The 27,124-nt window shown below is 50.2% G+C and overlaps 1 protein-coding gene across 1 annotated transcript in view; it reads right to left on the bottom strand.

The window, feature by feature from the left end:
- The window catches only part of LOC140716972 (serine/threonine-protein phosphatase 2A 65 kDa regulatory subunit A beta isoform-like), a 74,559-nt gene that overhangs the window by 24,361 nt on the left and 23,074 nt on the right, over nucleotides 1–27,124 (bottom strand). The window contains 7 exon segments of the mRNA XM_073030169.1: nucleotides 8,101–8,235; nucleotides 10,872–10,942; nucleotides 14,941–15,010; nucleotides 15,012–15,056; nucleotides 19,974–20,129; nucleotides 22,817–22,964; nucleotides 24,538–24,770. Of these exon segments, the coding sequence (XP_072886270.1) occupies nucleotides 8,101–8,235; nucleotides 10,872–10,942; nucleotides 14,941–15,010; nucleotides 15,012–15,056; nucleotides 19,974–20,129; nucleotides 22,817–22,964; nucleotides 24,538–24,770 (858 nt within the window).

Genomic DNA, 27,124 nt, shown 5'->3' with positions numbered 1-27,124 from the left:
ATTGATCCCGAGGGATCACCAAGAATAGTGTAGAAATATAGCAATATAAAACCATAAATAGTTAAATAATAATGTTAATCATGCCAAGTGGAAATAAGTCCAGGACCAGCCTATTGGCGCAGGGTGTCTGACACTCCGAGGGAGGAGTTGTGAAGTTTGATGGCCACAGGCAGGAATGACTTCCTATGACGCTCAGTGTTACATCTCGGTGGAATGAGTCTCTGGTCTGAACGTACTCCTGTGCCTAACCAGTACATTATGGAGTGGATGGGAGTCATTGTCCAAGATGGCATGCAACTTGGACAGCATCCTCTTTTCAGACACCACCGTCAGAGAGTCCAGTTCCACCCCCACAACATCACTGGCCTTACGAATGAGATTGTTGATTCTGTTGGTGTCTGCTACCCTCAGCCTGCTTGCCCCAGCACACAACAGCAAACATGATAGCACTGGCCACCACAGCCTCGTAGAACATCCTCAGCATCGTCCGGTAGATGTTAAAGGACCTCAGTCTCCTCAGGAAGTAGAGACGGCTCTGACCCTTCTTGTAGACAGCCTCAGTGTTCTTTGACCAGTCCATTCGTATCCCCAAGGCAATTTTCTGAGTACAGCACGGGTGAAAAACGTTCATACTGCGAACACTGTCTCACAGACACACTGGCGCTCCCCAAACTCTCTCCTTTCAAATATCATCTCGGACATTAATGAAATATTAACCCCACAAAAGAAATTATGAACGTCACTTTTCACACTTACAGTACTTAGGGGACATGCACATATAGCCAGGGTGTCGAAGACTTGTCGACGTGCAGCGGAGAGCAAGTTTGTCAATCTGGTGGGAGCACAGGATGTTGGGAATGGCGAGGGTGGAGCGCCCGCGGGAGGGGCATGGGACAAGCGCCAGAGAAGGAGTGCCAGGGCAGGAGGGGGTGGCGCGGGTGCAGACACAAACCCCAGCCCTGAGACACCAGGCAAGGTCATTTGATTCCAAACAATTGGCTTATTGATCATTAAAGAATGTCCCTCTGGTGCTTCCCGCTCCCTCCCCACCTTTCCCAACCAGAGAGTCAGAGGTTCATTTATTATCAAAGCATGTATCCATGTACAACTCTGAAATCTGTCCTCTCCAGATAGCCACGAAGCAAAGAAAGAAACATGGAAGTCATTCAGAGAGAAACACAAAACCTACACACACACTCCCCCCGGTACAAAAAAGAACAGCATCCCGATCATCAGCCCCCCCCACCAAAACCACCCCTCCCCTCCACACACTAAGTGGAACAGCAACACATCCACCCCCCCCAACCCAACAGAACATTTAACCTCCTGAAACACACCCCCTGCACAACAAGATGAAAGGAAACAAGCAATATAAAAAAAAATAAAAACCCTAAGTCTGGAAAAAGTCCACAGTCTATGAATACAAATGCAGGACCACGATACCACCGACATTCACCAAAAGAGGGGGGCAGGGACACAATTCCCCCTCTCCCTGCCCCCCTTCCCACTCTCAGTCCGCAACAGAGACCCGTATCAGAATCAGGTTCATCACCCCTCACAGGTGTCATGAAATCTGATTTTTTTTTCCCCCGCGGCAGCAGCCCAGTGCCATATAGAAGAATCACCGCAGGACCGTGCAAACCCCAGACACCCCAGCTATGCACACGAGCCCAGGACTTTTGCGCAGTACTATACATAGCTGTGGTCACGCCAGGAACTCGAGCGTCGGTTAGCAGAAGCTGAGCGCAGTTGCTGCTATTAAGAAGGTGCTTGGGAAGCTGGAAGCTTTGACGGTAGTCAAGTCACCTGCGCCAGATGGGCCGCACCGCAGGGTGCTGAAAGAGGCAGCTTTAGAGATTGGGGAGGCATTAGGAATAATCTTTCAAGAGTCATTAGATTCTGGAATGGTTCCGGAGGACTGGAAATTTCCAAATGTCACTTCACTCTTTTAAGATGGGAGGGAGGCAAAACCCAGGGAGCCCGTTAGCCTGTCTTCAAGTGGTTGGGAAAACGTTGGGAGTCCATTAATAAGGACGAGGCTTCCGGTACTTGGAGGTGCATGGTTTCCGTAAGGGGAAATTACAGGCAGGACAGACAGAGGAGGGTCAGTGGACGCTGTTTACTTGGGAGTTTCAGAAGGCCTTTGACAAGGTGCCACACTATTACAGAAGATACCTTAGCACAGGTAGAAGGTTGGCTGATTGACAGGAGGCAAAGAGTTGCCCTTTCTGGTTGACTGCAGGTGGACTATTGGTGTTCCACAGGGGTCGGCATTGCGACTGTTTCTTTCCAAGAATATGTCAATGATCTGAACGATGGAACTGACGGCCCGGTGGCCAAATTTGTGGATGATACCAAGACAGGAGGAGGGGCGGGGTAGTGTTGAGGAAGCAGAGCGAGTCTGCAGAAGGGCTTGACAGATCAGGAGAACAGCAAGGCAGTGGCAGCCGGAATATACTGTAGTGTCCAAAAGTTTTTCGGGCAGGTGAGGACCATCAGCCTTGGACGGCAGCCCACCTAGGAGAGGGAAAGCCCTGATTTTAAACCCCCGCTGCCTCGAGGCCACACACACCCATGGGGAAGGCTTTGGGAGTAAACCCCTAAGGCAGTTTGATGTTGTTTACGACCTCTGCGAGGACCCTGGTGCCCAGCTGTATCGGCGCTTGCCCTTCCCTTCGACTGCATCAGTGACGCGGAGAGGGGGGAAACCCACTTCATGGGCAACAGCCAGTTCTTCAAACTTTCCTGCCCAGGCCGGCACCCTGGAGAGGACACCGCAAGTCCACCAGAGGCGCAAACCCACGGTCCCAGAGGGATCGGCGGCTGCCTACTGCCAGAAGTGTACGGCCATATGCACTTTGGTAAGAAGGAATGAAGGCATACACTTCTTTCTAATGGGGAGAAAATTCCAGAAGGCAGAGGTGCAAGGGCACTTGGGAGACCTCGCGTAGGGTTCTCTAAACGTTATCTTGCAGGCTGACAGGGTGGTAAGGCAGGAAACGGAATGCCGGCTTTCATTTTGAGAGGGCCAGAACAAATATAGGGGGCAATGCTGAAGCCTCGCAGTTGGGGAGTATTGTGAGCAGCTTCGGGCCCTTTACCCAAGATGTGCTGGTATTAGAGAAAGTTCATGAGAGTGATCCTGGGAATGAAGGTGAAAACATTCAAGGGGAAGAGGTTGATGGCTCCGGGTCTGTACTCCGAAGGGAAGGAAGGGAGGTGAATCTGATTGAAACTTATCGAATGTTACGAGGCCTAGAACAGAGAGGATGTTTCCTATCACCGGAGGGCACAGCCTCGGAATAGAGGGGCGCCCAGAGCTGAGAGAAAATTTCTTCAGCGAGAGGGCGGCGGGTCCGCCCGCCGCTGATGGCCGCGGAGGACGAGTCATTAGGCATGTTTAACGTGGAGGTTCTTGATTAGTCCGGGGGTTAAAGGTTACGGGGGGAGAAGGCAGGAGAATGGGGTCGAGAGGGTAACAAGCCAGCCACGATGGAACGGCGAAGCAGTCTGGATGGGCTGAGGGGCCTAATTCTGTCCCTGAGTCTCACCGCCCTTTATTGCCAGCTCCTCGGGAGGGAAACAGCCACCATTTTGCGAAAAGCTGCCCTTCACAAAAGAAACACACTGGGATTTCTGCGTCTGAGAAATCTTTCTGCACGTGTGGCATAAATAACATGCAAAAATGCCAAATGCTATTGAACTATCCAACAGTTCAAATCATGACCCGGCAGGCTTTTTTTTCCTTCATTTCATTTCAAACGAACAAATAACTCAAGGTTTGAATTAATAGCCGACAATTTGAAGATGTGCACTTGGGATCTGTCAGCTGTGCCGGGAAAAAATCGAGGCATTTCCGACATTTGGTGAGTCTTTTGAGGTGTAGCACATGAAGGGAGTCATTTTAATTGTAAGCACGAGCAAGTCTGCAGGCGCCGGAAATCCAGAGCAACTCACACAAAACGCTGGAGGAGCTCAGCGGGTCAGGCAGCGTCTAGGAGGATGAATAAACAGCCGGCGTTTCAGGCCGAGGCCTTTTATCGGGACTGGAGAGGGAGGGGGAGGACGCCAGATAAAAAGCTGAGGAGAGGGGAAGGAGGCCAGCTGGAAGGTGATAGGTGAAGCCAGGTGGGTGGGAAAGGTCAAGGGATGGAGGAGGAAAGGATCTGAGAGAGGAGAGTGGACCAGAGGAGAGATGGAAGGGGGTGGGGACCCAGGGAGAAGTAAAAACTCAAGAGTGGGGAATAGAGGAAGGGGAGATTTTTAAAAAAATAATTTTAATTATGTAAAATAGTGAAATGCAAATTTCCACATTAATTAAAAAATCCCAAATTTGCACATGCAACGTTTTTGTTTAAGTTCACGCCAAAATAAAATAAGGAACTTGATAGATGGAAAAATTACAGTTCCATCACACCATCAAGCAATTCACCTTTAATCCAATACGCACTATGATTACAAATTAGCTCTCCAAACATGATAGGAAAGTGTTTCCATGGCAACACATCACTGCTTCTAAAGAATGCCGTGCACATTTGCTCTTACCTAAAGCTCTCAAACTAAATAGTTTGAGAGACCCTGGTGAAAGAAGCAGTTGTTATTCCATTCATGATTCATAAGAACATAAGAAATAGGAGCAGGAGTAGGCCATCGAGCCTGCCCCACCATTCAATAAGATCATGGCTGATCTGTCTGCAAACTCAGCTCCATCTACCTGCCTTTTCCTTATTCCCCTTCTACCTAAAAATCTATCTAACTGTATCTTAAATATATTTAGTGAAGAAGCCTCAACTGCTTCCCTGGGCAGAGAATTCCACAGATTCACCACCCTCTGGGGAAAACAGTTTCTCCTCATCTCCGTCCTAAATCTTCTCCCCTGAATCTCGAGGCAATGTCCCCTGGTTCTAGTCTCACCTACCAATGGAAACAACTTTCCTACTTCTATCTTATCTATCCCTTTCGAAATTTTGTCTGTTTCTATAAGATCCCCTCTCATTCTTCTGAATTCCAGAGGGTATAGTCCCAGGCGACTCAATCTCTCCTGGTAGGTTAACCCCTTCATCTCTGGAATCTACCTGGTGAACCACCTCTGCACCGCCTCCAAAACCAGTCTATCCTTCCTCAAGCAAACATGAGGAAATCTGCAGATGATTGCTTGCATATCCTCCCTCAAGTATGGAGACCAGAACTGCACACTGTACTCCAGGTGCGGTCTCACCAGTACCCTGTACAGTTGAAGTATGACCTCCCTGCTCTTGAATTCAATCCCTCTAGCCATGAAGGCCAACATTTTGTTTCCCTTAATATCCTGCTGTACCTGCAAGCCAACTTTTTGCGATTCATGCACAAGCACTCCCAAGTCCCTCTGCACAACAGCATGCTGCAATCTTTCACCATTTAAATAATAATCTGCTCTTCTATTATTCCTTCCAAAGTGGATGATCTCACATTTATCAACGTTGTATTCCATCTGCCAGACCTTGGCCCACTCACTTGAACCTATATCCCTCTGGAGACTCTCCACATCCTCTGTACAATTTGCTTTTCCACTTAGTTTAGTGTTATCAGCAAACTTTGCTACGCTACACTCAGTCCCCTCTTCTAAATTATCCATGTAAATGGTAAACAGGCTGCGGGCCCAGCACCGACCCCTGCGGCACCCCACTCACCATAGACTGTCAACCGGGAAAACCCCATTTATACCAACTCTCTACCTTCTATTGGTTAACCAATCCACTATCCACGCCAATACACTTCCTCCGACTCCATGCATCCGTATCTTATTTATAAGTCTCTTGTGAAGCACCCTACCGAATGTCCAGTATGTGACATCCACCTGCTCTCTTCTACCCACTGCACTCATTAGGTCCTCAAAGAACTCCAGTAAGTTTGTCGAACAGGACCTGCCCTTTCTGAATCCATGCTGTGTCTGTCTAATGGAACCCCTCCTTTCTAAATACTTCGCTATTTCTTCCTTAATGACAGCTTCAAGCATTTTCCCGACTACATATGTTAAGCTAACTGGCCTTAGAAATGTTATTCACTGAATAACATATTCCATTCCGGCTCCCCTCTTCTCTTGTAATCTGCCTATCACCTCCCCCTGGATCCCCACCTCCTTCCCTTTCTCCCACGGTCCACTCTCCTCTCCTGTCAGATTCCTTCCTCTCCAGCCCTTTACCTATCCCACCCATCACCTCCCCCTGGTGTCCCTCCTCCTTCCCTCTCTCCCACGGTCCACTCTCCTCTCCTGTCGATTCCTTCCTCTCCAGCCCTTTACCTTCCCCACCCATCACCTCCCCCTGGTGTCCCTCCTCCTTCCCTTTCTCCCACAGTCCACTCTTCTCTCCTATCAGATTCCTTCCTCTCCAGCCCTTTACCTTTCCCACCCATCACCTCCCCCTGGTATCCCTCCTCCTTCCCTTTCTCCCACGGTCCCTCTCTCCTCTCCTATCAGATTCCTTCCTCTCCAGCCCTTTACCTCTCCCACCCGTCACCTCCCCCTGGTGTCCCTCTTCCTTCCCTTTCTCCCACGGTCCACTCTCCTCTCCTGTCAGATTCCTTCCTCTCCAGCCCTTTACCTTTCCCACCCATCACCTCCCCCTGGTGTCCCTCCTCCTTCCCTTTCTCCCACGGTCCGCTCTCCTCTCCTATCAGATTCCTTCCTCTCCAGCCCTTTACCTTTCCCACCCATCACCTCCACCTGGTGTCCCTCCTCCTTCCCTTTCTCCCACGGTCCACTCTCCTCTCCTGTCAGATTCCTTCCTCTCCAGCCCTTTACCTCTCCCACCCGTCACCTCCCCCTGGTGTCCCTCCTCCTTCCCTTTCTCCCACGGTCCACTCTCCTCTCCTATCAGATTCCTTCCTCTCCAGCCCTTTACCTTTCCCACCAACCACCTCCCTTCAACCCCCCTCCCCTACACACCAACCTTTCCCCTTTCCTGGTCAACCTAGCACCTGCCAGCTTGTACTCCCCTCCCCCCACCTTCTTATTCGGGTGCCTTCCCCCCTTTCCAGTCCCGACAAAGGACCTCGGCCCAAGGGTTCATTCCCCTCCATTGGTGCTACCTGACCTGCTGAGTTCCCCTGGGGGGAGGGGAAGGGGGCAGAGAGGGAGAGAGGGGGAGAGTGGGAGAGAGAGAGGGAGGGGGGAGGGGGGAGAGAGGGAGAGAGAGGGGGGAGAGAGAGGGGGAGAGAGGGGAGAGAGGGGGGAGAGAGGGGGGGAGAGAGGGGGAGAGAGGGGGGGAGAGACGGGGAGGAGAGGGGAGAGAGTGAGACAGAGAGTGAGAGGGCAGAGAGAGAGAGGGAGAGAAAGAAAGAGAGAGAGGGGGAGAGTGAGGGGGAGGGGAGAGATACGGGGAGAGAGGGGGGAGAGAGAGGGGGGAGAGAGGGGAGAGAGGGGGGAGAGAGGGGGAGAGAGGGGGAGAGAGGGGGAGAGAGGGGGGAGAGAGGGGGGAGAGAGTGGGGGGAGAGAGAGGGGGGAGAGAGTGGGGAGAGAGAGGGGGGAGAGAGAGGGGGAGAGAGAGGGGGGAGAGAGAGGGGGAGAGAGAGGGGGGGAGAGAGAGAGGGAGAGAGAGAGAGGGAGAGGGGGAGGGAGGAAGAGAGAGATGTGTGTGTGTGTGTCAGTCACTCTGGATTGCCAGCATCTGCAGAGTCTGTCATTATAACATCTCAGAATGCTGGACATCACCGGCAAACGGCAGTTACAATGTTTTGTCATCAGGAAAGATGGCAGATGAACATGGGTCAACTGCTGTCCCCTAATCAAAGCCTAGACACATCAATCTGCATTGCAACACGTCCCGTTCTGGCACACTCATCCAGATACCTGTGTCTCGTGGTGGAGCACGGGCTGCCCGTCACCCTCAGCAGATGCCTGAAGGTACGTCCCAGGGAGATGGCAACCAGCTTTCCGATCGCCTAATGAAGAAGCGACCTTTCATCACCACTCTTGACTCGACAGCAGCTTTCCAACAGCAGACAGAAAAAAAGCCCCCCGCAGCTGTTTGCCTGATTTCCGTAGGCTATTCAACAAATATCCCCGATGCCCACCGGTCACGCGAGGGGTATGTTACAGTTTGTACTTGGTGATAAAGTTACCTCATCTTTGAGCTGAGCCAGGAACAGGGGAAGCAGGTGCTCAACAGTGCTGTCCTTGCCCAGGATGGTGGACAAGCCCATGATAACAGAGGCCAGCGCAGACTTCACGTGTTGATTGGTGTCGGACACAAGCTCCTGGAAAAGAAACCCACAGGAAATGATCAAGTGAAAACCTAGACAGGTGTGGTGGTGACATTTGCAGAATGTTCCTTGCTTGCTGCTAGGAGCCCCTGTTTGGAACATTCCGTTTAGTATGTGTGTCAAAGGCGATTAACGCCTTACTTCTGCAGAGCAACGTTCTTACGAGAACTGCAACAGCTTAGTTATTAACCGCAGCCTAGAGCTTCTGCCTTAGAGCGAAGAGCAGCCCGTTCCAGCTAAAACCGCAGGCTGAGACGTGACATACGATGTTATTACTTTCTTGTACGTCAAACCGTTTCATCTATCTGTACAAAAGGTCAACTCGCACACACTCGCCTGGTCAGAGTCAGTCTCTCCACCGTGAGGGTTGGCTCTCCGTCATCATCACGACAATAGAGGTTCTCGCTGCGAACTGAGCCCAGAGAGTCTCTTGTCTTTTATTTTAAGTGAAGCGTTAAAACTCTGCTACAACACAGGCATCTCAGTCAACACGCACAAAATGCTGGAGGGACTCAGCAGGCCAGGCAGTGCCTACAGAACCGTCGACCGCACTGTTCTCCGTGGATGCTGCCCGGCCTGCTGAGTCCCTCCAGCATTTTGTGTGTGTTGTTCTGGATTTCCGGCACCTGCAGACTTCCTCTTGTTTGTGATTTGATATCTCAGTCAGGTTGCTATTGTGCTCCACTTTCCTACGATCCACCTGGTCAGTCATGGGTCATTCTTAAATAATTTATTTTACAGTTTGATATTATAGTTTATATAGATCACGGAACAGAACCCTACAGCGTTGTACTTAAATTCCTATCAAGTGCGCAATCTAATCTACCCAGTGTCCACATTCTCCCATTTTCCTCACATTCGCGTGTTTATCTAAACGTCATTAAAGGTCTCCGATATTTCTGCCTCTACCACCACTCCAGGCAGCCAACACCAGGCTTAAAAAATGCGAGCAACTCGCACAAGATGCTGGAGGAACTCAGCAGGCCAGGCAGCGTCTACGGAGAAAAGGACAGTCGATGTTTCGGGCCGAGACCCTTCGTCAGGGCTCAGCCCTTCCTGCCGAAGCAGTTCAGCCCGAAACGCCGACTGCTGAGTTTCTCCAGCATCTTGTGTTTTTCCAGCATGTCTTGACTGTGTTAAAAACTAGCCTTACACACCTCCTTTCAGATCACCCCCTCCTCCGCGCACGTCCTCTGGTATTAGTCATGGGAAAGACATGCTCCCCGTCCACTCTATGCCTCTCATATAACTTTCTATTCGATCTCCCCTCGGCTTCCGCCACTTCAGAGAAACCAGCCCAGGTCTGCCCGACCTCTCGCACTCTCTCCAAAGCCCCAACACCTTTGCTATAACGGGGCAACCAGAGCTGGAAGCAATACCCCAGATGCGGCCCGGCTATATAAAAAAAAAGCAACACAACTTCCTGAGCTCGATGCCCCGACCGGTACAGGAAAGCGTGCCGCACGCCTTCCTAACCGCCACGTGCCGACCTTTATCGGAGTGGGAAGTTCTTTATGAACCAAGCAGCGCTTGTGCGAGAGTCCTCCACTCTGCTGAGCTCAGCGGGCTTGGTGACGTCACTGATCCCGGCGAGCGACACCAAAGCTTCAGAACAGGAGGAACTGTACCCGCCAGATCCCCGCAAACGCCAGAGTCAACGGCCCGGTGTGCCGTATCTTCCTACCGACCACAAAACCAGAGCAGCGCTGTAAGGTGGCTTCAGGAATGTGTTTGCTCAACGGCTCCACTTAGTATCAGAGAATACACAATCTGCAATTCTTACTCTTCACAGACGTCCTCGAAAACAGAAATCCCAAATAATGAATGACAGAAAAAATGCAGAGTCCCAAAGGCTCCCTCCCACACCCAAGCAGCGTCAATCCTCCACACCCCACACACTTACGAAGCACCATCATCCCCACCACCCAGCACGCCAGCAACAGCAACGAGAGACCATGGTCTACCTCCATCAAAAACTAACTGCTCTCTCCAACATTTCGACATCCCATGGGGGGGGGGGGGGGGAGAGACAGGTATCGATCCTTTCACGGCGTGAGAGGAGACAACAATCATTATTTCAGGTTAATCAGACTGAAGTCTTTTTTATTTCAAGTTCAGGGGAGGGCGGGAGAGGGGGCAAGATGTGACTAGTGCTTGGGGAGGGAGGGAGAGGGGGCGAGATGTGACTAGTGCTTGGGGAGGGAGGGAGAGGGGGCGAGATGTGACTAGTGCTTGGGGAGGGAGGGAGAGGGGGCGAGATGTGACTAGTGCTTGGGGAGGGAGGGAGAGGGGGCGAGATGTGACTAGTGCTTGGGGAGGGAGGGAGAGGGGGCGAGATGTGACTAGTGCTTGGGGAGGGAGGGAGAGGGGGCGAGATGTGACTAGTGCTTGGGGAGGGAGAGAGAGGGGGCGAGATGTGACTAGTGCTTGGGGAGGGAGGGAGAGGGGTCGAGATGTGACTAGTGCTTTTGGATATTGAGCTGGATTAAGAGGCTCCCGAATCCTCGTTTCAGGCCCACCCGAGACACTGAGGGACTTCTTCCCCCCCCCCGAAGTGAGTGAGATGGGTTGCTACGTTAATTTTAGACAGACCGTACAACCAGCCAAGAATGTGAGAGAGGCATATTTACCTTAACATACGGCAAGATGTGACTCATTATGACCGTCTCCCTGCAATCTGCTGGCAAGTTTTCACAAAAATCTGCAAAAGATAGAGTACTGCATGTTAAAAGAGTTGTTCTCAAACAAAACACCGGAGTCAAAGAAAGGTACGGCACAGAAACAGGCCCTTCAGCCCATCTATTCTGTGCCGATCCATTAAAATTGCCCACTCCCATCGACCTGCATCTGGACCAGAGCCCTCGAAACTTCCATCCCAAGCTTCTCTGAAACGTTGAAATCGAGCTTGCGTGCACCACTGGTGCTGGTAGCTCGTTCCACACTCTCACCACACGATGACAAATCAGTAAAAGTTTAACAGATTAAGCAACGGCTGAACAGCACCTGCCGACATATTTGTCTCTTTTCAGGAGACAAGTGGCAAGAGAAAACATACGTTCTGAAGCACAATTTAAGTCGCACGAGGAAAAGCGAGGCTGGCACCTACAGAGTGAGCATCGAGGTCCAGACGGCCCAGGTTCTGTCCTTCGCGTGCTCACTTCATCCCCCGTTCCCGTTGGTGGGTTAACTGGTCGGTGTCCCGTGGTCAGGCTAGGATTGAATCGGGCAAGGGGCGGATCGGAGGGCTGGACGGGCCTATTCCGCGCTGGAATCTTAATAAACAGATGTTCAGAGGTATCAAACTGGCCCACTCCTCCTCCATAGTGTCGGCCAAGTTGTTCTGGTGCAGATTGACTCAGTGAGTTGGCATCAATGTACCAGCTATTGAAGATGACTGGCACAGAACTTTGGCAGGCACATCACAACCTACTTGAAACGTTTGATTTACGGAATCTGGCCAGGCCAAGACGACCGACGCTGCGATACTTATCCCGGCCAGCTCCACTTCAAGTGAAGGCACGATCCATGACTAAACCACCACAATCTGAAAGGCCAAACACGACCCATGACTAAACCACCGCAATCTGAAAGGCCAAACACGACCCATGACTAAACCACCGCAATCTGAAAGGCCAAACACGATCCATGACTAAACCACCGCAATCTGAAAGGCCAAACACGACCCATGACTAAACCACCGCAATCTGAAAGGCCAAACACGACCCATGACTAAACCACCACAATCTGAAAGGCCAAACACGACCCATGACTAAACCACCGCAATCTGAAAGGCCAAACACGACCCATGACTAAACCACCGCAATCTGAAAGGCCAAACACGACCCATGACTAAACCACCGCAATCTGAAAGGCCAAACACGATCCATGACTAAACCACCACAATCCGAAAGGCCAAACACGACCCATGACTAAACCACCACAATCCGAAAGGCCAAACACGACCCATGACTAAACCACCGCAATCCGAAAGGCCAAACACGACCCATGACTAAACCACCACAATCTGAAAGGCCAAACACGACCCATGCACCCTTTTCTCAAAACGCGCGACTGGAGCCAGATTTTGCGGATGGGGCGGAAACCGCCTGGGTACCTGAGCCTGCTTTAGATCGACGCAGATTGCAGAGTTGGATGTTTGTCTGCCAGCTTGCTGACTCGGAAGCAGGGAATCCACCCGCTGCAGCTGGCGGCAGTGAACAACACTACCAAAGACGGTTCGCGGGGCGATCCCTTTCGCATCTTCGTTTTACTTCCGAGCCCGTTATCTCCAATCTGGCGACTCGATTTCGGGCTCATTGGGCACTTCAGCCTCTCGCTGGCTGTTCCCCAGGGAAGGTCCTCGACCTCGAGTGAACCTCTCTCTCTCTTCCTCGATGCTGTCAGCCGACGGTACCTGAGCCTGCTTTAAATCGACACAGATTGCAGATCTGGACTCAAATTCAGGTTTATGACGTGTTCTGGTTTCTAGTTCTAGTTCATCTCTCTTTCGCCATCTCTGTGATGACGTGCTGCTGCAGACGCAATCGGTGGACAGTGGCGTGTCTGGGTGGCCTGACATCCAACCCAATTTCTTCAACAAAAGATCCGATCGAGAGACACGTACACGAAAAAAGATGCAGCTTGTTGGGCAGTCAATGATTCCCTAAGGTTCTCACAAACGGGGGGCAGTAATGGGGACAAGCTCCCACTGCAGTTTAAACGCAGGAACCCGGTGGCAAGCACCTCAAACAGCCTCTCGCAACCAAGTCCAGCTCCTGGCCTTTGCGTGTGCCTTACTGACAGGAGAAGGTAGGTCACTGACACTTTAAAACCCAGTCACTTCGGGCAGACGGGGATCGTTGGCAGCTCATCTGGAAGGAAAACTCCTGACTTCAAACTTCCGCTGCCTTGCAGCCGTACCCGCTCACGGGAGTGAACCCCCGAGGGGGGGGAATCCGGAGCTGGAGTCCCTGAGGCAGTCCGACGTCGAGTTCGACGCTGACCGGCAACTCCTGGTACCAAACCGTCATCGGTCTCCGCCGTTCCTTTGGGTTCATCGGCTGCGTGGAGAGGGGGGGGCCCGCTACGTGGACAGCAGCAGCACGCTCTCCGTATCGTACCGCGCTGGCTCGTGTATCATGCAGACAGCTGCCCGTAACATCCATGGTCGACCCCGACCAACGGAGGCCTCGGGTCAGGCAGCAGGTGATACAAACTTAAAGAGGCACCATTCACTCTCCTTCACAATTTCGCAACCTTCCAAGGCTCTTCACGAGCACCGGAGTGCAAGGAACAGCCACTACCGAAACACCAAGTCAAGTGGCCGTCTGCTGTTACCGGGCTCTGAGATCAGATCAGGAGGGGAGGCATGCTGTCCTCGCTCGGAGAAGTATCACCTGGCAGTCCCTCGATGTGTGGCACGACATTAAATAGTGTGGCAGAAAAGGCCCTTTGGCCCCTCTAGTCCATGCTGAACAATTCAAACTGGCCTGCACCGGGACCATAACTGCCCCCCCCCCCCCATATCCCTCGTACCTGTGTACCTATCCAAACACTGAAATCGAAACCGCACAGACCACTTGAGCAGGCAGCTCGTTCCACTCTCACGACCCCCTGTGTGAAGAAGTTTCTCCCCATGTTCCCCCTAAAACTCCTCACCTTTCACCTTTAACCCACCACCTCTGGTTGGAGTCCTACCCAACCTCAGTGGGGGGAAAAACCTGCTTGCATTTACCCCAGCTATACACCCCCCTCCCCATAGTATAGTACCTCCATCAAATCTCCTCTCAATCTTCTGCATTCCAAATACAGTCCTAACCTGTTCAATCTTTCCCTGTGACTCAGGCCCCCCAGACCCGGCAACATCCTCGTAAACTCTCTCTGCGTTCTTTCAAACTTGTTTGCATCTTTCACAGGAGTTCAAAGTTCAGGGGTGTCCAGGGAAGGGGGAAGCACCTCTGGTTGGAGGGGTGTGTCGCGTCCATCCCGGGGCAGCTCAATCAGCTTTGCCCCCCACCCCACCGGACACACGACACTCGTCTCTCACCTGCAAGCAGCTGCTTGCACGTGACAGCAGTCTCATACTCCAGTGAGACCGGGACACGCAGCAGTCCGAGCACGCAAAGTCAGCCTCAGCGGACTGGGCGGGTGAGACCCAACGGCGCAGAGCGAGGGGCACGGAAGACGTCCTGGTCACCAGCTTCTTCTGGTGCTCGTCCACTGGGCCCGGACTTCTGAGGCTAAGAGAGTGGAACTGCCCCAGCGTGAAGGCTTTAAAAAAAACTCTCCCGCACGGGCTTCCTGTCGCCGTCGGACAAGATGGGCAACCACCACGCGTACCGTACGCGACCCTGACATTTCTCTCCTCACGGGCGGCCACAAAGCAAAGAAACCCAACAGAGCCCGTTAGAACAAGACCGCCAATCACACAACGTGCAGGGAAAAAAAAACTTGACAAACTGTGCAGACAAGAAAAGCAAAAGCAGGTAACGTTCAGGACTGCACGGCAAAACGCCAGGTGGTACAGCTGGGTCAAAGGCTCACCTCCGCTAGGGGAGTTCCAGGCACAGATTGCCCACAACAAGAGTCTATTAATAAAGTAACCGATAGCTGTTTACGCCGCCAGCGAGTCTTCACCGCGCTTCACCAACGACATCCCAAACCGGATGGGAAAGACGAGAACGGGAATTCCCAACCAACCTTTCACTTTGTTGGCACCAGCTGCCCGCACTTCAGCCTCACAATCCTTCAACAGGTTTTGGAAAGCGGGGAACCAGATCGTTCTCCGTAATTTCAGGACCCACGGCCTTCTGAAGCTTTAAAGGCAAGAGAAGATGAATGAGTAACAAAGATAGAGACGGATTCATCAGCAGCAATCTGCGCATTAGCACGTGAACAGAGGAATCACAAAGACAATACCATCTTTCTGTTCCACACTCCCTTCTCACTGCTGCCATCGGAAGGAGGTACAGGAGCCTCAGGGCCCACAGCACCAGGTTCAAGGACAGTTATCACCCCTCAACTATCAGGAAGGAGGTACAGGAGCCTCAGGGCCCACAGCACCAGGTTCAGGGACAGTTATCACCCCTCAACTATCAGGAAGGAGGTACAGGAGCCTCAGGGCCCACACCACCAGGTTCAGGGACAGTTATCACCCCTCAACCATCAGGAAGGAGGTACAGGAGCCTCAGGGCCCACACCACCAGGTTCAGGGACAGTTATCACCCCTCAACCATCAGGAAGGAGGTACAGGAGCCTCAGGGCCCACACCACCAGGTTCAGGGACAGTTATCACCCCTCAACCATCAGGAAGGAGTTACAGGAGCCTCAGGACCCACACCACCCGGTTCAGGGACAGTTATCACCCCTCAACCATCAGGAAGGAGGTACAGGAGCCTCAGGACCCACACCACCAGGTTCAGGGACAGTTATCACCCCTCAACCATCAGGAAGGAGGTACAGGAGCCTCAGGACCCACACCACCAGGTTCAGGAACAGTTATTACCCCTCAACCATCAGGAAGGAGGTACAGGAGCCTCAGGACCCACACCACCAGGTTCAGGAACAGTTATCACCCCTCAACCATCAGGAAGGAGGTACAGGAGCCTCAGGACCCACACCACCAGGTTCAGGGACAGTTATTACCCCTCGACCATCAGGAAGGAGGTACAGGAGTCTCAGGACCCACACCACCAGGTTCAGGGACAGTTATTACCCCTCAACCATCAGGAAGGAGCTGCGGGAGCCTCAGGGCCCACACCTCCAGGTTCAGGAACAATTATTACCCCTCAACCATCAGGAAGGAGGTACAGGAGCCTCAGGACCCACACCACCAGGTTCAGGGACAGTTATTACCCCTCAATCATCAGGAAGGAGGTACAGCAGCCTCAGGACCCACACCACCAGGTTCAGGAACAGTTATTGCCCCTCAAGCATCAGGCTCTTGAACAACAGGGGATAACTACACTTATTCGATTGCGATGCTCCCACAACCAATGAATGATCTTACTTTAATATTCTTTATCTTGTTATTTCATGCTCGTTATTTATTGCTATTTATTTTTATTTGCATTTGTACCTGATCTTTCACTGATCCTGTTTACAGTTACTATTCTATAGATTTGCTGAGTCTGCCCGCAGGAAAATGAATCTCGCTGTGTGTGGTGACGTGTATGTTCTCTGAAAATAAATTTTACTTTGAACTTCAAAATTGAAAATCTGAACTAGACTTTAGCTACAAGATTAGTTTATATGTGGTCTTGAGCCTAGAAAGTGCCTTTTTTTAAAGTCTGTCATTAGCAATGACAGCAGAACATTACAATAAACTCTATGCCATTATAAATGCAATTGTTTTCCAATAATGGGTTGGTGTCAATTTCACGAGTGCTCTGGGAACCTTTATCTTGCCCTGGTATATTCCCCCTTCCTTTCCTGTCCTGATGAAAGGTCTCAGCCCAACACATTGACTGTTTATTCATTTCCATAGATGCAGCCTGACCTGCTGAGCTCCTCCAGCGTTTTGTGCCTGTTACCTTACGCAGAGCTTATTTTTGAACATGGGTTAGTTCTCTTATAAAGACAAGCATCTATACCAAGAGAGGTGTGAGGCGCTCCATCCCTCCGCTAGCCTGCAGGTCACCCTTGGGCAAGGTGTAGCACCTGCTTAGCCCTCTCCCCCGCCCCGTTCACCACCCCCCCCCCAAGATCAGGGTCACGTGAAGCCATGGGGTAAGGTTATGGATGCTCGTATGAGTAGCTTATCACAGGTCCTGGTTATGTGACCGCTGACGCAAGGCAGACATTCTCTGAAGAGCTGGGGGTCACCCAACTTTTAAAGACACTGCCCAGAAGGGGATAATGGCAAGCCGCTTCTGTAGAAAAAAATCTGCCAAGAACAATCATGGACACGGAAAGACAGTGATCGCCCACGTCATATGACATGGCACATAACGAATAAACGAACGAACATTTGATCTGGATGCCGAACTCAAATCTAGTATCTTATCTATTGAGACCTTCACGAAAGCTTAAAGCACAGGCCACTATTAGAGGAAAGAAACCCGGAGAGATGTTGCCGTAAGTTACAGGGAAAGGCTGAATAAGTTAGTTAGGTCTTTATTCTTTGCAGCGTAGAAGGTTGAGGGGGGACTTGATAGAGGTATTTAAAATTATGAGGGGGATAGATAGAGTTGACGTGGTTAAGCCTTTTCCATTGAGAGTAGGGGAGATTCAAACAAGAGGACATGAGTTGAGAGTTAGGGGGCAAAAGTTTAGGGGTAACACGAGGGGGAACTTCCTTACTCAGAGAGTGGTAGCTGTGTGGAATGAGCTTCCAGTAGAAGTGGTAGAGGCAGGTTCGGTATTGTCATTTAAAGTAAAATTGGATAGGTATACGGACAGGAAAGGAATGGAGGGTTATGGGCTGAGTGCGGGTCGGCGGGACTAGGTGAGAGTAAGCGTTCGGCACGGACTAGAAGGGCCGAGATGGCCTGTTTCCGTGCTGTGATTGTTATATGGTTGTGTTCAGATGCTTATCGATGACTGGATACCTCATGCTCTGGTAAAGGAAGAGGGGAGGAAAAGGGAATGGTTAGATAAATGGTGTCCATTTAAAATAAAATGGAAGCAGCGTTCTTCAGTGTTACCCAGGTAAAACAGCTGTGATGATGTACCCTTGATAATGTATCCACATATAAACCAGCTGCTTCTGTGCAGACTTTACATTCGCACAGAACAGGAGGATTTAATCTCGATACTTGGGGTGGGACCGGAATTTTAGTCATTTCTTTGTTGGGAGATTCAGAAAACGAAGCGAACTGTCAGAATAAATCCGTGAATTTAGAGTAAAGCCAGATAACTCCGTAGGCAGGATAAATCGGAATAAATCGGTGAATTTAGAGTAAAGCCAGATAACTCCGTAGGCAGGATAAATCGGTGAATTTAGAGTAAAGCCAGATAACTCCGTGGGTAGGATAAATCGGAATAAATCGGTGAATTTAGAGTAAAGCCAGATAACTCCGTGGGCAGGATAAATCGGAATAAATCGGTGAATTTAGAGTAAAGCCAGATAACTCCGTAGGCAGGGTAAAAGTTGGTGGCAAAGCTGATGAGAATTCTGTGCTCCGCACGAGTGCGTGAAGCGGCTGTGATATTATCGATGCCGGGGAGAGGAAGGCGGAGGTTTGTACAGGGGTACGTCTCGACAACCAAAGGAAAGCAGAAGCGAAAGCCCCCCATGTGATTGTATCCTTTTAGTCCCATTACTCCTCAGGCTTTTCTTGAAAATTTGTTTAAAGCTGACATTTAAGCTTTTTGACCTTTCGGCTCATTCTTAAACAGAACTGAAGTTCCCCTTAACTTCCTCCAGTCAAAAGCAAAAAAAAATGATCAGCGTCATCAACCTGTGCACGTGCAGGATCCCCGGCACCCTGCCAACAAGTTTGCTCGACACCCCTGTCACAGGATCACCCTTCGGATACACTGAAAAAGATCTGAGCTCAGTTCAGACCACCAACTTTGTTCCATTTCAGATCCATGTTTAAAAACAGGCTAATTAAATGAATCTGGGGGAAAAAATCTCAGCACCTTTTGGCATGTCAGTCAAACAGCTTTTTATATTAAAAATAAGCAGGTGCTTGATTTAATGATTTTTTAAACTATATTAGAGGAACTAAATAAAAACACAAAATGCTGGCAGAACTCAGCAGGCCAGACAGCATCTATGGGAGGGGAGGTAGTGACGACGTTTCGGGCCGAAACCCTTCATCAGGAGTGAAGTAACGTGGGATGGTCGAGAGGGGGATAAGAAGTGGGGGGAGGGATGAAGTAGAGAGCTGGGAAGTGATAGGCTGGAGGGAAATGGGCTGGGGGGGGGGAAGGTGGAGAACTATGGGAAATAAAAGAGAAAGAAAGGTAGGGCTGGGGGGAGATTACAGTGAGGGGGGAAAGAGAGAGAAAGAGAACCAGACTAAAATAATAGATAGGGATGGGGTAAGGGTGGGGGGTCAGGGGTATCAACGGAGGTCTGTGAGTTGAATGTTCATGCCAGCAGGAAGGAGGCTACCTAGGGGGGAGATAAGGTATTGCTCCATCGACCTGCGTGTGGGCTCATCTTGATGGTAGAGGAGGCCATGGACAGACATGTCGGAGTGGGAGTGGGAGTCAGACAGACGTATCTACCTTATCTCCCGCCTAGGTAGCCTCCTACCTGCCGGCTTGAACATTCAACTCACAGACCTCCGTTGACCCCCTTGCCCCCCCCCCACCCCATCCCTATCTATAATTTTAGTCTGGTTCTTTCTCTCTGTTTTTCCCCCCTCACTATAATCTCCCCCCAGCCCTACCTTTCTTTCTCTTTTATTTCCCATAATTCTCCACCTTCCCCCAGCCTATCACTTCCCAGCTCTCTACTCCATCCCTCCCCCCACTTCTTATCCCCCCTCCACCATCCCACGTTACTTCACTCCTGATGAAGGGTTTCGGCCCGAAACGTCGTCACTACCTCCTCCCATAGATGCTGTCTGGCCTGCCGAGTTCTGCCAGCATCTTGTGTTTTTATTTATTTCCAGCATCTGCAGATTCACTCGTGTTGCCTTAGAGGAACTAATCATGTTTTCATCACTTCTGACAGCATCAGAAGGGATTCGAGCTGGAACAGAAAAACTTTAAAGACCAGTTTTAAAATGTAAATGCACCGCATCGTCACACTTTGTGCTTTAGCAATGAACACATACTTCAGAAAATTTGTCAGCCACCATGTAACGGACACGCCAGGATTTATCCTCCACTGCCTGCCGGAGGGTGGGCATCACCAATGCTTCCAGGTCCTCCTGGGGCAACAGCTGGGCTATGCTCACACAAGCCTCAACCGCCAACAGCCTCACCGAATCCTGCGAAAGAGATGTTCAAACCGGGTTTGAGCTGGTTCTTAATTTTTAAAATAAACAAAATTAATTTACTGAAGTTAACATCAGGAAGAATTAATCTCATCAAAAAAAAGTTATAAAAATAAATTCTGACAATATAACAATTGTTTCCCCAGATGATATGATATGATGATCACCAAGAAAGTAGCAACAGGTTTCGCTACTTGGTGATGTGTGCTGGAATCTTCCCAGGATACAAGTACTGTAATGGGGATTTGGAGTGTATCGCCATGCAAAAACACCTTTGATGGAAGCATTCCTTGGATTAGTATATTAGCAAATGTCACAACAGAGCAAAAATTTATTGATGACCCAATTTTCTTTCTCCTGCTCTTGAAGCACCACTCTGCTGCTGAGTACAACTGAACCTCCAAGCTAATCACCCAAGTGGTCACTTTTCACCACAGGATATAGGAGCTGAATCAGGCCATTTGGCCCATCGAGTCTGCCCCGCCATTTCATCATGGCTGATCCATTTCCCCCTCAGCCCAATCTCCTGCCTTCTCCCCGTATCCCTTCGTAGAAACACATTACAGGCCAAAAGCTGTGCCGACCAAGTAACCCACTTGAGAAACTGCCTAGAATTTCCCTACCGCATAGCCCTCTATTTTTCTAAGCTCCATGTACTCACCTCTCTTAAAAAACCCTACCATATCCGTCTCTGCCATCTTCGCTGTCAGTGCATTCCACACACCCACCACTCCCTGTGTGAAAAACTTACCCCTTGTACCTACTTCTAAGCACGTTAAAACTACGCCCCCTCACGTCAGCCATTTCAGCCCTGGGAAAAAGCCTCTGGCTATCCACACAATCAATGCCTCTCGTCATCTCGTACACCTCTATCAGGTCATTTCTCATGCCCTGACTAATCAAGAATCTATCAACCTCTCTGCCCTGAATATACCCGACGATGGATTCCACAGGTTCTCTGGCTAAAGAAACCCTTCCTCATCTCCATTCTGAATGGACAAACCTCTATTCTGAGATTGGTTCCTCTGGTCTTAGAAAACGTCCTCCCCGTATCCACTCTATTTCGGTATTTGATAGGTTACAATGAGATCCTCCCCCTCATCCTTCTGAATTCCAGTGCGCACAGCCACGGAGCCATCAAACACTCCTCATATGACAAGCCTGGAATCACTTTCGTGACCCTCCTTTGACCCCTCTCCAGTCTCGGCACACCCTTTGTGAGATGAGGGGCCCGAAGCCGCCCTCAATATCCCCAGTTGAAGCCCTTATAAAGCGTGAACACTGCATCCTTGGTTCGCTACGCTAGCCATCACTGGCAGGGTTTGGACCTGGGGCAAGTGTGAACATCTCCTTGGCTACAGATGTGGGGGTTTATTTCGGGGAGTCACTGGGCAGTAATCGGAAGGGAAGCTTGCTCAACGCCAGGGACCCCACGTCCAACCGCTGACCAGAAGCTAGCTGAGGGTCGAAGCGTCTATCCCAGCTCCCCTTCGGCGTACCGTTTCTGTACGACTCTGGCTCCTCAGTGCACGAGGACGCCGCGGAGCGCGTCAAGCCTTTTGCTCGTGGATATTTGTGGAATAGGAAAGGACGCACACTGGTTAAACGGTTCGTTCTTCAGGCAAAAGCCTCGAGGGAACCATCTACTTGGAAGAGCAGCTCCAGCTGGAGTACTGGAACGGTGTGATTCCGTCGGCAGATTGACAGGCACCGCTTCCATCTGCTGCGGACGTTATAAAGCAGGGGCCCCCAGCCTGGGGTCCCTCGGCCGAAGGCGTAAAAGAGGGTTGTGAACCCCGGTTACAAAGGTAAACAGCTGGCGGAGACCGCCAACAACGGAAACGTTGCGAGCAGGAAGTGGCGTGAACTTATTGAGTAGGGAGACGCGTTAACGGCATGCAACTCAGTGCCCTGACACGTGCAAACCATCTGTGCTCATCCTTCCCGCCTCCAGCTCATCCACACGGTAAAATGCAAGCGGTAATCATGCAATTGCTGCAGCGAGCTGAATGACAGCCAAGTACTCTCCATTATTTCAGAGACTGCCATGACGTGTGGGATACAGTACAAGCAATTGATACACGTGACGTAAAGCGAAGGTTACAGCACCAGCTTCAGCAAGACAAGCCATTGGGGAATAAGATCACCACGCCTACGTCTCTTCTTCCTCAAAAGCAGGGTTTCCCTTCCACTGTAATCGACGCTTCCCTCATCCACGTCACCTACATTCCCACCCCCTTGTCCTCACAAGCCTTCCCAGTGCATCACTGTCTGTAGCCCCCGCCACCCGGAACACAATCCTACCGCTAATCCGAAACCTCCGCTATCTGCAAGGGACCCCCGCCACTAATCACACCCCACCCCTCAGCGTTCGCTCTCCACGCCGCTCCCTTGCCTACTCATTCCTCTTCGCCGCCCTCCCCGAAAGCCAGGCAAGGTCTACACCCGCCCGTTCAGGGCTGCAAACAGTCCTTGCGGGCGAAGAGGCCCTTTCCTTTCGGGGCAATTCGTTGTATCTGGAGCTCCCACCGTGGCCCCCCTCGACATTGGAGGACCCAACACAGATGGGGGGGAGGGGGGGGGACTTCTTCGTCGAGCACCTCCCTCTGGGCCCGCTGCCACAGCCCCACGGCCACCCACTTCAATTCCACTTCACCAGCGTCTGCTCTACAACCACGTACCTGCTCATCAGAAGCCAGGGAAGTGAAGAGGGGTATAATGTCGCTTTTCAAGAACTCCAGCTCCAGGACCTTTGCAAATTCACCCAACTTTGATGCTGCCGCCCGGCGGACCATCGGTGTGTCGTCTGAGCACAAACTGCGGAAATGTCTACGGAGAGAAAAAGAAAATGAGAGGTCACGTGGGAGTAGTCCCCCCCATTGATGCAGGACTCGACAATTCGCAAATAGAAATGCAAGAACTAAAAATTGACATCTTTTCAATTAATGTTTCCAAATCAGAAGCTACTAAAATATCTTGCTAGACCCATCAGCATTATGCGCTGTGTCATATGACGTGGGCGATCACGGTCTTTGCATGACCACGATTGCTCTTAGCAAAGTTTTCTACACAAGTGGTTTGCCACTGCCGCCTTCTGGGCAGCGTGCGCGCCTTTACGAGACGGGTGACCCCCCCCAGCCCATTATCAATACCCTTCAGAGATTGTCTGCCTGCCGTCAGGGGTCGCATCACCAGGACTTGTGATCTGCACCGGCTGCTCGTGCGGCCGCCCACCGCCTGCTCCCACGGCTTCTTTTGACCCTAAAGCAGGTGCTACAACTCGCCCCGAGGGTGGCCTGCGGGCCAGCGGAGGGAAGGAGAGCCTTAAACCTCCTTTGGTAAGAGACGCATCTCCACCACGCCACCCAAAAAATCCACCATGTTGTGCCGACCACGTAACCTACTCTAGCGACTGCCTAGGATTCCCCTACCGCACTGCCCTCTATTTTCCCGAAGCAATTTACTGAAAGTTGACACGATTGACACCACGCAGAACTTTAATTCAGGGAGTAAAGCTGCTGGAAGTGAACCCCAGATGCGGGACTCTTGCACTTGGAGCAGAACAGGGCGGCTGGTTGTGGACTGCAGATAAACACAGTTTCCAAAGCAACCTTCTCGTCCGACAAGACTCAAACACCTCTGAACATGTTCATTTTTGAACGAGTGAAATCCTCTGTACGCCACATTAATCAAAACCGCCCTGAAGCGCAGCAGCAGGCTTGACAAGACACGACTCTCCGAAAGGGCACTCCTTTGTAAATGACAAGGTCACTTCAACCACACAGCCGAGAGTAAGTGACGAGCACCGAGGCTTTTGCTCCTTCCTCACTAAAAACCTGCAGTTTATGTCATTAGAATCAAAAACGCCACATTCTTTGTGCTATTTTGGAGCTGTTTGTTCTCAGTTAAAACAAGGCCCTGTCCACCATGGCGGTAGTGCGTTATCTCCGTCTCCAATAAAACCAAACCATACTGAAATTGGGTGGCAGGAACGTCCCTGCCAAAGGAGGCGTAGGGCGCTCCTTCCCTCCACTAGCCTGCAGGTCACCCTTGGGCAAGGTGTAGCAAACCCCCCCACCCCCCACCCGATCTAGGGTCACATGAAGCTAAGGGAGCAGGTGGTGGACGGCCGCACGAGCAGCCGGGGCAGATCACAAGACCCGGTTATGCCACCAACGACGCCAGGCGGGCAATCTCTGAAGAGCGCGGCTGGGGTCACCCATCTTGTAAAGACGCACGCTGTAGAAAACTTTTGCCAAGAACGACCACGTCCATGGAGATCGCCCTCCCCACACAGTGAGCGGTACTACAGGATGCGGATCTTCTACGGCGATACCGCCACATCCCCAGCTAACTCCTACCCCGTACACCTGCGGCGTTCCGAGGGAAGAAAAGTACTTACTGGCGCAGCTCGGCCTTTACAGAGCTGGAAACCCGAGGGTAGCAGACACTGAAAAGACCGCATGCCGAAGTCCTGGATGTGAACCAGTCGCCACAAGCCAGGCGCTTGACCAGCGGCACAAAGTGGACTTCTAGGTCCGCAGGAGAGTGCTCGTGGGAGATGGCCCGCAGGGAATCGACCGCTTTATCCCGTACCACCGTTTCCTCCACCGTCGCGAGGCTCTCCAAGGGAGGCTGATTAGTGGGAAAGAATTAGACTGAAACGCATGCTCATTTTTACTCTACTTCTTAAAAAAAAAACACGATTATTAAACTGCTGAGAATTAGGAATGAAAGAGAAGGAGAGACAAAAACATTTAAAGGCAGGACAATATAGAACCGTGCTGCAGGACGAGACCCATCAAACTGTAAATCCAAGCACGTATTTTCTCAATGACAGAAATTCCCAAGGTTCCTAACCAGAAACCACTGCACTAATATTAAATAAATGGAAATTACACCGACACATTCCTAATTATCAGCAATTACTATTCCGTCTTCAAATTAAGAACCAATAATTGTTAATCCTGTGAGGTTTTCCATTTCATTTTCAATCTATTTTTATTTAAGGATAAAAACAAGTCAGAGAAGTTATCTCAAATACATATTTCAATAAAAGTACACAGAAAGGAATATACACTGGCAAATTCATATATAGCATTAAGCTAATAAAAAGAAAAAAACAACTCCTCTTAGCAATCCATAGAGAGAAAAAAAAAGACTCAAAAATTTCTATTATTGACAGAGAAAAAAACCCCACTAAACTAACCTAGAACAAAAAAAAGGGGACTGGACAGTCCATTTCGAGGGTAGAATTTTTTTTTAAAAAAGGGAAAAATCCTTCTGGTCAAATCTAAAACTTCACGGAGAAGGAAAAAAATTAACTGAAAAAGTAAGAAAGAAAAGTTAGATCATACGAAAATATTGAATGAAAGGTCGCCAAGTTCGCTCAAATTTAAAAGATGAGGTTAAATGAGATTTCTTTTTTAAAAATTTTTTAAAATTTAATTTTATCTGTAATTTTTTACACATTCATAAGTACACATTGAGATAATATGAAAATAAGGCACTTAAATAGATAATTATGTGCAGTTGTAAATCCACCCTATCAGACTAAGCAATGACAATAATTAAGAAAAATAGTAATAATAGAAGATTAATAATAATCTCCTTGTATCTCTTCTGAACCATTACTTCTGGTCCCAAATATTATATGTAACCCTATGTGACTACCATTGTAGGATTTTATATCCTAACTTGTTCATGTTCGCTCCTACCCCCAAACATAATTATCCAATCCCTATGTACTTATTTACTTAATTTTTAAAAATATTTTTCCCCTATCCCAAATCTTTTCCTTTTAAATGAGATTTCAATATGCAAATAAACATGAAGCTACCTGTCATAACAGTTTTGCCAAAATCTGAGGGAAGCTCATGGTCGTCCACATTGTTAGAAGAAACAAAAGCGTAAACTACTTTCTAAATCGGGAGAAGATTCAAGAATCCGGGGTGCAGAGGGACTTGGGAGTCCTCGTGCAGCATTCACTAAAGGTTAGCTCACAGGCCGAGGAAGGCAAATGCAATGTTAGCATTCATTAGGAGAGGACTGGAAGATAAAAGCAGGGATGTAATGTTAAGGCTTTATCAGGTATTGGTGAGGCCTCACTTAAGAGTTCTGTGAGGAGCTTTGGGCTCCTCATCGAAGAAAGAGTGTGATGACAGTGGAAAGGGTTTAAAGGAGTTTAAATAATTCTGAGAATGAAAGGCTTGTCGCGTGAGGAGTGTTTGATGGCTCTGGGCCTGTACTCACTGGAGTTCAGAAGAATGAGAAGAGACCTCATTGAAACCTATCAAATGTTGAAAGGTCTGAATAGAGTGGATGTGGAGAGGATGTTTCCTATAGTGGGGGGAGTCTAGGACCAGAGGGCACAGATAGAGTGGATGTGGAGAGGATGTTTCCTATAGTGGGGGAGTCTAGGACCACACGACACAGATAGAGTGGGTGTGGAGAGGATGTTTCCTATAGTGAGGGAGTCTAGGACCAGAGGACACAGATAGAGTGGGTGTGGAGAGGATGTTTCCTATAGTGGGGGAGTCTAGGACCAGAGGACACAGATAGAGTGGGTGTGGAGAGGATGTTTCCTATAGTGGGGGAGTCTAGGACCAGAGGACACAGATAGAGTGGGTGTGGAGAGGATGTTTCCTATAGTGGGGGAGTCTAGGACCAGAGGACACAGATAGAGTGGATGTGGAGAGGATGTTTCCTATAGTGGGAGAGTCTAGGACCAGAGGACACAGATAGAGTGGATGTGGAGAGGATGTTTCCTATAGTGGGGGAGTCTAGGACCAGAGGACACAGATAGAGTGGATGTGGAGAGGATGTTTCCTATAGTGGGGGAGTCTAGGACCAGAGGACACGGATAGAGTGGATGTGGAGAGGATGTTTCCTATAGTGGGGGAGTTTGGGACCAGAGGGCACAGATAGAGTGGATGTGGAGAGGATGTTTCCTATAGTGGGGGAGTCTAGGACCAGAGGACACAGATAGA

This window comes from Hemitrygon akajei, chromosome 26 (assembly GCF_048418815.1).
Source record: "Hemitrygon akajei chromosome 26, sHemAka1.3, whole genome shotgun sequence".
In the NCBI taxonomy this organism is placed as follows: domain Eukaryota; kingdom Metazoa; phylum Chordata; class Chondrichthyes; order Myliobatiformes; family Dasyatidae; genus Hemitrygon; species Hemitrygon akajei.
Note: the sequence above shows the minus strand (reverse complement) of the source record. Positions and strands in the feature narration are given on the sequence as shown.